The 12,525-nt window shown below is 35.3% G+C and overlaps 2 protein-coding genes across 7 annotated transcripts in view; one reads left to right on the plus strand and one right to left on the minus strand.

Annotated features, from left to right (window-relative positions):
* Window positions 1–203: 203 nt before the first annotated feature.
* Window positions 204–12,525, plus strand: part of LOC106100673 (agrin-like) — a 127,610-nt gene continuing 115,288 nt past the window's right edge. For 5 of the 6 annotated variants that reach the window (XR_001225451.1, XM_013279636.1, XM_013279635.1 and 2 more), the window contains exon 1: window positions 204–1,109. Coding sequence is in view for 5 of the 6 variants with exons in the window: in XM_013279636.1 (XP_013135090.1) it covers window positions 548–1,109 (562 nt within the window). In the remaining variant the exon portion in view is untranslated. Of the gene's footprint in view, window positions 1,110–4,245; window positions 5,785–12,525 lie in introns of those variants that run through there. The other variant, XM_013279637.1, reaches the window with a different exon arrangement.
* On the minus strand, window positions 7,055–12,477 carry LOC106100674 (4-coumarate--CoA ligase 1-like). The gene is made up of 10 exons (XM_013279641.1): window positions 12,348–12,477; window positions 10,636–10,843; window positions 10,288–10,503; window positions 10,088–10,187; window positions 9,681–9,837; window positions 9,465–9,610; window positions 9,146–9,275; window positions 8,099–8,320; window positions 7,626–7,796; window positions 7,055–7,280 (listed from the first exon to the last, which is right to left on the minus strand). Exons 1-10 carry the CDS (start codon window positions 12,453–12,455, stop codon window positions 7,152–7,154), a joined length of 1,587 nt encoding a protein of 528 aa, XP_013135095.1. The 5' UTR covers window positions 12,456–12,477; the 3' UTR covers window positions 7,055–7,151.

The following is a 12,525-nucleotide window of genomic DNA, read 5'->3' on the forward strand; positions in this document are numbered from 1 at the left end:
TTTATTTGCACGATGTGGATAAAGTAGTGGGTGTATCTTTGCTGTAACTAATAGCTAAACATCGTATTTTAACTAGCAGTGGGATGCAGGAAGAGCCGTATCGATGACTGCAGGGCAGATTGTATGTATTCTATTACGCTGGGCTCCCCTATTCCTCACGGGAGGCTGCGCGTGACAGCCTTCAGTCAGCTCCGGCGAGCTGCGCGCGCGCACGCCTCTCTACTGTACTTTGTACGCTCTATTCGGGAACCGCGTTTGTTTACCAACACGATCGCGACGTTACGCGAGCGTGAGAGCAAACACTACGACGGGTTTTCTCTCCGCGGTGTTGAATTAAATCGTCATAATATTCAGTTTATTGAAATGACATCGAAAAATTAAATATTCAATTTGATGACTTTACATTAGTGAGATGTCAACGCTTCGCCCCTTTAATAAGTTGTCGCCGCCGCTTTACAAGCTTCTGGGGACATAAATTATTTGCATAATGTGACACGCGCATTTGTATCGGCCACATTGTATCGTGTCCGAGCGGCGATTTAGCGACATGAGACCATCAATGGTTATTGTTTGTGTTATCGCGCTGGCGATCGTCGCGGGCGCGATCCGGATCCAAGGCAAAGTAAGAAAAAGGCACACCACTCGCAGGAGGCACCGCGCCGTCTTGCCGCCTTGCAACTTTAATGATACCATTATAGAGGACGAGTGGTCTTTGATGGAAGCGATAGGGGACTCCAAGTTTATTTTTACTGCGAAAGTTTTGAATGTAAAGAAGCTTAAAACGGGTGACGCCGGCCGAGGAAAAAAGTCCAATTTATATAGAATACATTTGCGACGGGTATTAAAGGGCGATGTGGATGAATTTAGAACATTTGTAGCATACGAGGGGTCGTCAGAGGACACATTGGGTGGCTCTACGCTGTGGGTGGAAAGACCGCGAGCGCAGACAAACTGTCAGCCTTCGCCTCGACCGCGTCTCTCCGCGATTTTCTTAAGTGACGGCGCATTCGTTGGATCTGAAAAAGGGCCCACGCCTCGTTTGCGTCTGTTGACAGATCCGGTTCCCCTCACACTTTACCATTTGGACAGAGTCAACGCTGCTGTTAAAGGTAGGTTATATAACTTATCAAGAATAATAGTAAAAAGAGAAGTTACTTTGTGTTGACAATCATTAAAAATTAATCACAATCCAAAGCAGTTTATAGAATAGTTCATATAGACCAAGAGTTAGCAACTTATATAACAAGGACGAAGTAATACTCCGCACTAGTTTGTGCTGTATGTAAATTACATCGTGTGGGTGTTATTTCCATAATGCACAGCGGCGGGGCATTGAGATGTGGTTTGATCGACATCTCGACAACTGTTCGTTAAGTTAATGGGGCGAGTGCGCGCTTGCGTTTGTTCCCGACCGCGCCGCCACTACGTGTCTACAGATCAATCAAAGCAAAGGCGTTTAACTTAATATATTTAAAAAGAACAATAGTGAATATATACACATAACCTATACAAAACATAAATGTAGGAAAGCTTTACACGATATTGTTTTACTGATCAAATCTTAGTTTCAAGTTGAGAGTTCATACTTTTATAGTAATGTAAAAAGGCATACTGTTCGAATGTTTCGTTATTTTTACCGTAAACAAACAAATCGTTTCTATTTACTTCTATTCCAATACTTGTTTGATAAATCTAAATCGCTGTTTAATCTTTCTTCAATATAATTTGATTGTCGCAAATGTCAATCTTTCCCAACATTCCAAGAACCAATTTAATCTCGCAACGTGGGATCGATACAAAATTGTATACGAAGGAAAACAATCTTTTGTATAGGGTTTGTGTACTTTCTAATATTGACTCTATTTTAACAATCACGAATCATTGTAACTTATTTTATCGGCCATCGCTGTATGTACTTCGTAAAATATTTACAACGAGTCATAATTTTTAATTGCATTTTTTTCCGTGCGATCGTGATTTATATTTGGATGTGCAGGTGGAGGATTTATGTATGCAATTTATGTGACTTCTTTTAATCCCAATTTAACGTTAAACTTCCTTGTCATGCTTAAATTATCTTTCGGACTTTGCCAGTTATAATATCCGCTAAGAAAATATATGGGCAACACTTCTATAAAAACTACCATACTTCATGCTAATATATTAAATGCGAAAGTCTAGATGGATGAATAGATGTGTTTTAGAGTTTGTAGCCGTAACGGATGGACGAAAATCGATGAAATTTGGTATAGATGTAGAGGATAGTCTGAAAAAACACATAGGCTAACTTACTTTGGAATGTCTTTCTGTCAAGGTGACAGAAAGTTATGGACGCGTCTTCGATGATTTAATCCACGAACTCTAAGCGGACCACCCGGTTCTTATAACGTTATTAACAAAATTCTCTTTTTTTAAGATTAAAAATTATAATTGTTGAAATGTAGCTTAACTTAGAATTTATTAAGCTTAATGAGTTTGATTTTATATGAGTTTAAACCGCTTGTTTTTATTTGTTTTGCTTCAATGATAAACATCATTTTCTAAATAAAAATTTATAGACTTTATAAAATAAAAATCTGCTATGGGTTGCTTTATTTATTTCTCCAATTAATATTAAATAGACAAAGGCAAGGTGAGTAAATCTATTTTATCCAATAATCCATTTTGCGGGGTTCGTGAGAATATTTTCAGATAATCTCAACAATTGCAGATGCGTGCTGTTTAATCCGCTTAATAAGTATTGAGGGGATATTAAAAGCGTCCACGTGAGTTAAAGGCGGGCTCGAAACAATAAGGTTTTTTGTTTTCTATTTTAAAAATCCTTTTGTTGCCAATCTTAATGGGGTATACGGCTGAGAATTTCCTTTTTTATTTAGTAGGTTATCATCGTGGTTGGTGTCGTGGTATGGAGAAAATAACACCGAGATTTCTTTGGCATGATAGGGTTGTCACCTAGGTTTTATATAGGAGGATAAAAAAACATATCTCATACCCTTAAATATAAACGGGACAATGCAATAACAGACTTTGACAAGAGTTCATTGCTTTCAATTCTTGGCCGGAATTTCTATCATAGTTTTTTGTTAAAAGTAACATTTTAATCTCTAACAAAATTACATTCTATATCCCAGCTTACGTTATTGATCACAATAAATCGTATAAACATATTTAAAATCGACTCTTAAAATTCCTATCCCAACTACAGATTAGATTTATGTGTTCGATAAGATTGCATACATAGACCGCTTTTGGTTCGACGTGATAGAATATAAATAAACTAGTGTCTATGAAAAATGCTATAAAATAATAAAGTGCGATGTCGAAGATTCGTCGGCAGCGCGGCGACGGACGGCGACGGACGGCGACTCGCCCGCCCACGCTCGTACCACTTTCCAAATTCCTTGCGCGAGCTGCAATCACCTACGACGTCATACAATCGCGGACTGTATTTATTAATCTATAATTATTGTTTCTTCATTTTCGTATGATTTATTACTTGCTTATTAACTCTGTGATACTTTACAATATCATTAATATTAAAATATGCATACATTATGTTTGAGACAAGAAAGTTACACAAGGGACGAGATAAACGAAAAAAGTATTTAGTACTACAAACACATATCATGCAGTTTTAATAGCTGATAGTAAATATGGTAATATAATTAAGCAAGTAAAAGTATGTTTTAATAATAAAATACATAATAACACGAGTATAGGTGCTTACTCCTCAAAAAGTTCTTGATACTTGATGTGTGGTTAAGTTAACATAACATGTCGAGTACGGTGTTGATCAAATTTTCAAAGTGAATTCTCCGATAACGGACTCTCTAACTTGGTCAGAACTTGAGGCGTAACGGAAGGTATTCCTATTGAGTTATGTTCAGCGTTTGACGAGTTCGATATTGTAACAACTATGCTATAAAGATTTGGAAAACTTACGGCCGAATACTAAAACGAAGGTAAACACTTCGCTCACAATTTCAGAAGTAACATTTTAATGGAATTTCGAATAAAAGCGTGGCCTTGTCAATGTTAAATAATGTTAAATTTAAATGCCATTTCAGTATTCGGCTGTAAGTTTCTCCTTTTCCTCTTTATATGGATCTTAGAGTAAAAAGCTCAATAAACTCATCATAGATACTAGGCACCCCGTATGGTTCAATTTTTTCTCCTTTTTAACAAAAACATCTTCATTCCGTCGTCCTTTTCACATCCCAATAAAACAATAAAGACTTATTGATTTTATTGTGTGTTAATTGCCTTATATCTTTAACAAATACAAACATGGTTTTTAATCAAACTATACCACAAATATTAGTATTCTTTAGGTTTTCCATAAACCACTTTGTATTCTAGTTTTAGTTCATCAAATTAGTCATTTTTTGGTATTAGAAAGTCTTTATGGTTTAGAAAGATCGGGAAATACGTAAATAACATTTAATTGTATGAAAATATTCATGGATTTGTAGGCAACATTACTCCCATATGATATGTGAATATAGGTCAACAAATGTACACAGAGGAACGTTTCGGCGATAGGCGTCCAAACATGAATATTCAGAGTAAGGCGACGGCCGGGAGGCCGGGAGTCGGGCCGCCAATAACTGTTAACTTGCGCCATATTGCGCCGGCGAGCATTATCTCTCCCTTGCGGTTATCCTACTCCTCGCTGACCCATCAAAACATCGATTGTACGAGCGCCTCGTCTCCGCTTCCGTAACAGTCAGCTTTGCTTCATTCCAGATTTAGATTTACCGTTCACTATTACAGCTACCGTTATGTATTGACTCTGAAATCATCGCTAGCTTAGCTAATAGGGTTGCCGAAAAACGTTGAATTTGAAAACAACTTTATTTTCTTAAAGCAAATATTGTTCGTATAGAAGTATAGCTACATGGCGACAGTTCTTGCGACAGCTCTGCCACTTTTCACTTTTGAGCGGTATTGGTAAGCGCTTAATTAGGCAATTTATCGACGGCGGATAGATTAACCTAACATACGGCCAAGTTTGTTTACTTCGATGAAGGTTGCATAGAATTGCGAGGCCCCCAGTGTGCGCGCGAGGCTGCGCTAGCGCACGCGTCTCGGCGGCGCCAACTCCCACCTTGCGCAACATTGTGTCCGCGCCGTGTTCACCCATACGTTTTCATCAAAAGCTACGACGTCGGAACAGATATGACTATCGTTTTGACATTTCTCGCAAACGTATTCGAACGAAAAAAACGAAAATGAAGTTACGTCTCTTAGTGTTTTTCCTGTTCTGTATCACGAGCGTATATCCTAAAATCCATACGGGGGACGCGATAAAAAAGCGAGATACGCTCCACCGCAAGAAAAACACAAATGGCTCCAAATGTGTTTTAAACGAGACGATAACTAATGACTACGAGATCCTGTCGTCGGCCGTGTCTGAATCGAAATATATTTTCACCGCTCGAGTACTGAGAGTGAGGAAGATAAAGCGCGGCAAAAAACCCAAACTAAAAGTATTCATCAGTTACAAATTATATTTACGACTGGTTATGAAAGGTGACGTGGACGAGTTGAAAAATTACATTGTATCCGGCGATGGTCGTACTTTAAACGGAGGGATCGTGTCCGTTGATTGGCTTCAGACTAACAAGTGCGCGTACAAACTTTATAGACATTCTTCGGGAATATTTTTGAGCGACGGTTTTTACGGTGGCCTTAATGGTGAGAAGCAGCCGCGGCTGCGCTTGTTGAACGAGCCACTACCACTGTCACTTTACGATCTGGATAGAGTGAATGCGGCATTGAAAGGTAAATGTTTACCGTCGTATCTTGTCGGTTCGTATGGCGGTGTACGCGACTTATAAAAGTTTGTTTTTATTATGTGCTTTTATTGTGAGGCCATACTAAGAAAGGTTGAGGCATGAAGATGACAGGTTATTGGATAGGCTGCATTTACAAATAATAAATTTACGACTGTGACCTTTTTTATATTGCTTACAGATACAATAATTTTTAGTTTTTATCTGTTACATTTTTCACGACAGCAAACAGGTTGGGTGGTCTCCAAATCAGGTAATATAACAAAACTTGATGATAAAGATAGTTTTGTAACAATGTAAGATAAAGTTAAGTTTTTTGTTGTGAACATCGATTTTTTTATAATAACCATAAACAATGTAAAGCATTTTCAATATTCGGTCGATTCAGACTAGAATAAGTAGTCCTTAAGTTTCCTTATTAAACAGATATACTATCTAATAGATAAATATATCATGACATTTGCCAGTAAATAAATACCTATTTACACTTTTATGATCATTTACTTATATTACATGACTACGATACTTTTCTCACACCGTGGTTGATAAAGCTTTTATAATTTTATAAAATTTAGAATTAGACAATTCCACTATTTAAAATAAAATAGAATAGGGATCAAAACATAATCGTTATTATAACATTATAAACACATTAACAAGTTATTTAAACATTTCGTATTAATGTCGACTTTGTCGATTTAAAATTAAAATGACTTTTTTTTTAAAAGAAAAAGCTTTTGACTCACGGCTTAACAAGTATTGGCAGGTAGAAGAGCTTTTATCGGATTATAAAGGACTTTTTACTGTGAAATTAAACATACATGGGGCTTAATGTAAATTGTAGCTTTTTGTAGTAATATTGTCTTTTTTTCTTTTATATACGAATAGAAACTTATAAAAAATACGTAAGTAGTGACAAGCCATGAGAATTCTTTTTGACACATGTGTGCGAAAGTGTGTGGGTTCGTATCCTGTCAGTACAACTTTTTATGAAATGCAAATTTCGAAATACAGAGTAAATATGTTCTGTAAATATTGACCTTGTGTAGGTGTACCGATTTTTTTTTATTTCATAACTACAAGTATAATGCTTACACCGACCTCATATGAATAGAAACACAAATAGACACTATTGATAACTAATAGAACATTATTAAAATCCAATACAAATAATGTTAATAAATTGTGTATAACTATGCACGATCATAGTGAAAACCGTTTGCAACGACACGAACTGCGAGAACAATGACGTCATGCTATATAATATTTCGTTTTAACATAGGTATTAAGCGATTTACTCTGTAAACAGTACAATGTAACACTTTTTAAAATAATATATAAAATATCTTCGAGTGTTTAAAGTTTGCTGGCTGGTAGCTTAGGTAACATCTCACGTAGTTTCCGCCTTATTATTTTACCGCTCGATGTTTTCGGTATCTCTTTCACGAATATCACACCGCCTCGTAGCTTCTTCCAGGGCGACACCTGCATGTGAACACGGCACTTTATTAGTCCAGCGGTCGAGCGTTGCCAGCACGAAGCTCTTTACCATGAAAATTGTAACGTTACAAACCCCTCTTGGGAATAATGTTTACATTTTCACTGTTACGGAACTGAGAGGAATTTTACGCTTAATAATATTTAGAGAATAAAATTTAGACATGCATTATTTTTATCACGCTATGCGAAACTAAAATACACGAATTATTTTGCTACATACTAGCTAAACACTTATTATCTCGAGTTTCGTTTTTGACTTAAAAATTATATCTAGAACATTCCTTTATTTGAAACACAGCGATGAGAGCCATAAGCTGATTCCATACTGACCTTTTTATCAATAAATTCTACTATATCCCTTTCGGTAACATTTGCGTTTGGTTGTTTAACAATAAAAGCGGTCGGCAGTTCCCCAGCGAGTACATCAGGGCGAGCCGATACTGCAGCATCCTTTACAGCGGCGTGTTGTAGTAACAGATCTTCTAATTCTGAAGGTGGCACCTGGGGAATTTTTATAAGAATTACTGACACACAGAGTCGTAACGTTAGTGGAAATATCGCATTACTATTTGAAGTTGTTAAAATTATTTTTTTATAAGAAAATAACTTAATACTTTTAGACATTAATACAATTGTGATAGCGTAATTATATAGACCACTAACTCCCGCCAGAATGGGCCGCTATTCTAATACGTCTGAATGACATTGACAGATGTCATAGGGAAGGGACGCGTATGCATGATCTACTTGAAGTGTTGCGCCGATGCTCAAGCGCAAAACTGATTTTTATTAACAATACTAACCTGCCAAGCCTTGTATTTAATGAGTTCTTTAATTCTATCGACTATGTAGAAGTAGCCATCTTCGTCGTAATACGCGATGTCGCCAGTTTTATAGAAGCCGTCCTCATCAAATTCGTCTTTAGAATCTTTTCCAATATAACCATCGAACTGTACGGCGCCTTTCACACAAACTTCCCCCGTCTGACCGGGACCCAATATTTTACGAGTCTCGACATCAACTATCTAAAAGTAATAATAAAGAATAAAAATACATTTCTGTTGTCCGAAAGGTTGACCTTTTGTGTCTGCTTTTAGTGTTATTTTGGGAAATTGTACGTAAAAAAATATTTGTGGTTTTCCTACGAAATGCTATACCAATTTTTATTCGAAATGTTAAAATCATTTTGGACTATTGTTCATGTATGTTGTACACAACGTAAAATAATAAAGTTATTTTGAGTTTGTTTTCATAGTTTTTTTTATACCATAGCTGTGAAAGTGTTATGATTGAAGGTGGATGGCTACAAAGATAGAGGAAGACCGAAGATAGTATGGATGGATTGTGTGAAAGAGGATATGCTTTAGAGAGGATGCATTCAGATATGACGGCTGATAGAGATGTATGGAAGAGCAGCACAACTGTGCCGACACTCCGTAAGGGACAAGGGCAAGTAGATGATGATTTATATACAATAGCTATAACCATAAATACATAAAACATGTGTCCTTAGGGTTCATGATCTGAAACCGTTCTCTAGATATTGAGAAAAAAAGTCTTTTAAAATGTCATTAAGCTGTAGGGGTTATTCCACTTGCATCCCACGTTTTATCAACTAACAATTCATCCCACGATGTAAATGACTGTCTACAGATGAAAGTATGAAGACAGAGTCGAAATATATTTACTTATAATAAATATGAAGAAAACGCTATTTCAGCAATTCTAACGCCTATTAAGCATTAAACAAATCATCACTTTACATCAAGGATTTTTTTACTATTTATTTTAAATAGTCTATTAGTTCTCGGCTTTGCTACGTATGTATGTGACATGAAAGCAATTCATACCTTCATTATATTCCCAGTTACAATTTTACCGACGCTTCCTTCTTTATATTCATCTTCTGATTCCGCAGTCAGTGCACCGGTCGCCTCTGTCATACCGTAGCCTTGCAATACGTGCTTAATATGTGGATATCTGCACAAAATATTAAAAACAATTGAACAAATATAAAAAAAAATATTATAAGTGAAGCTTTTGTAGCGCAAAGTAGCAGTAAAAGAGCACTGCAAAAAGTAGGCGTCGACTTAAGGAATACTAATTAAAGCAGTAAGACCTTCAAATGAAAAAGGTTAAATTAGATATCAAATTAATAATAATACGTACTTAGATTTAAGCTCCGTAATGACTGACATATTTAAAGGAGCACCACCAGAGTAGATTATTTCCACAGAACTGATATCGTATTCTTTAGCGATAGTCGATTTACAAAGTATCACGACCACAGGCGGGACTATTGTTAAAATTGCAATCTGAAATAAAAAAAATATCATTTATTTATCTAGGACACAAATCTAAATTATATTACGTTATTACACTAACCTTATATTTCTGTATAGCATATAAATATTGTCTTTCATTGAATCTGGGAAGATATGCTATGGTTCTGCCCACAACGATTTCATGTAACGAACAAATGAGACCCATAGTACTAGACCATGGAGACACAAATATTGTGATGAGGTCTCTAGTTGATGGTCTGTTGAAGTAAAGTAAATTTCAAAAAAATGTACTTAAACAATACTAATGTTATAAATGGGAAAGTTGATAAATGGATGGATGTTTGTTAGACTGTGTAGCTTAAACGACTGAACGGATTTCCATGAAATTTGGGACACATTTAGAGGATAGTCTGGAAGAACACATAGGTTACTCGCTTTTGTTTTTTTTTTGCGGGCGAAATCTAGTGTGACATTAATTAAACGAATAATATGTTGTAAATAACTTACAGTGGTTGTTGAGCTGATGTGATTAAATTGGTGTGGGTTATTTTCGCACCTTTAGCAAGTCCTGTAGTTCCCGATGAGTATAATATTAAAGCCGTTCCACCTTTTAAAAGCAATAAAGTAAATTATTTATGTTAATGGTATTATACATTATTTACCAATGCTGATAGTTTGTATTATAGTTAATGTAAACTTTCTCTTACCTTTTAAATCTACATGTTTATAGGTGTTCACATCTACGTTTTTCTTTATAATATCATCAAAATTAATTGTATCTGCATCCTTTGATTTGTTTTCAAATACGATAATTTTTTCAATGGATTTTACACTTTTTACGATCTTGCTATACTTTTCCTGCGCTTCGGGTGATAGAATTATATACTTAGGTTTAGCTATATCAAGCGAATGTGCCATTTCATCTGAAAAGATTTAACATGCATTGTTTTAGCTAATTTGAGACTTTAAATTTGTATAGCGAAAGCCATTCTAGTTTTAAATTCAATTAACACAATGAAGTATTTATTTTATGTCTTAATTAGTATAGTACGTACCATCACTATAGGCATTATTGATACAAGCCAAAGTAGCTCCTGAAGAAAACACAGCGATCACAGTCACCATGTATTCTGTTCTATTTTCACTGCACACAGCCACAACATCATTTTGTTTCACACCTTGTTCTTTTAAGTAGGATGTTAAGTTTACTGCCTTCTGAGCCAATTCACCAAATGTAGTAATCTCATCGGAAGCTCCATTTATCTAAAAAAAGTTATCATTGTCATCATCATCACCAGCTCGCTATATGTCCCCAGTGAGGGACTTGAAGCCGAGTCATAGTTAGGATTGATAAGGCCATAGTCAACCACGCTGACCCACAGCAGTTTGGCTGACTTCACATATATCTTTGAATTTCTCCACCGATATGTGCATGATGCATCACAATGTTTTCCTTTACCGTAAAAACGGCAAGTAAATTGTATATATGTAAAATTCGAAAATTACATTGGTATATGATGGGATTCGAATTTAGAATCTGTAGCTTACAAGTCAACTGCATAAACCACTGAGCCAACCACGCTCTAAAAACTATCAGGAAAAAATAAATTCGAAAATACATGCCAGTTTAAAAATAAACATGACATGAATTTAATCCAAATGAAAAGCTTCAATTGAGTTTCCGAGGAAAGCTTTTAATCTAAGAAAAGAAGCCGACCAAACGATTTAATAACTAACTCCAAAGTTAAGAAGTCTTCTAAGAAATTCTTAATTTTAATACTCTGTTTATACAGATATTTAAAAGTAGTCAGGTACAGTTAGTTTTAAATACAGTCGGCAAAAATAAGGAACCGAACACAAAACTTTGTTAGACAGGGTATAGCTGAGCTAAGGAATCTATCTTTAAATTAAAAGAAAATTAAGTATTCAGACCATCGTTCTGTTCAAATAATTGAAAGAGTCCATTCATTTCGGGACGACCTTTCAAAGTTAAGACTTCGTTGGATTGCTCCATTCAACTCGGATTAATTCCGTTTTTATTTCGATACGTTTAAAGTAAATCCTGCTTGTAAATTGCGATCACAATTCAATTGTCATCAGAATTGAAATGAGAGATCTTTTAGTTTTAAAAACAACTTGCTTTACAATTTTTAGTGTGTTTAGTTATTTTGCTTTTCACTAATATTTTAATTGATAACGTTTAGACAGGTGGATGGATGTTTGTTAGAGTTTACAGTCTAAATTGCTGAACGGATTTCGATGAAATTTGGTATCGATGTAAAATAAAATCTGAAAGAATACGTAGGCTACTAATTAAGTTTATTCTTTAATGCCGAGCGCGGAATCAGTGGCGAAAGCTACATTGTTAATCTATACTATTATAATAAAGCGTAAACACAAACTACTTTGTGGCGTAGGATGTCAGCAATGACAGTATAATTTTGAATAACTGTTTCTCTTATGAAAAGTCCTACGCTTACATCACGCTTTATGCTATATATATTCACGTTGTTAAAATTAAGTGGTAAATAAATTAGAAAAAAAAACCTTTATGTGGGAATGGGACCATGAACTTGAGGTTGCCAATATCAAGGAATTAGTTTGCTATGGTTGTGATTTGCAATTAAATGTTTCACAAATGTATTTAATGAAATAAAGTTTTTCTAAGATAAATACCGCAAACAAAACATGTAGGTACTTTAAACTTCTGATCATGACATTCAGATTTTTAATACATACAGCGTAAATATAAAATATTCGTACATACCAAAGCAACTTTATCCTTAAATTTTAGAATATTATCCAATACATATCTGCCATAGTTACCATGAGATGGTAAGAAAATATTTTGATCACCATAAATAATGCCGCTCATTTTAGTGCGATTACAAAGACGAACGAAATTCAACTGAACACTTTATTATCAACTACAAAATATGATGCGG

Source organism: Papilio polytes, unplaced genomic scaffold (assembly GCF_000836215.1).
Source record: "Papilio polytes unplaced genomic scaffold, Ppol_1.0 DF824047.1, whole genome shotgun sequence".
NCBI classification, from domain to species: Eukaryota; Metazoa; Arthropoda; class Insecta; order Lepidoptera; family Papilionidae; genus Papilio; species Papilio polytes.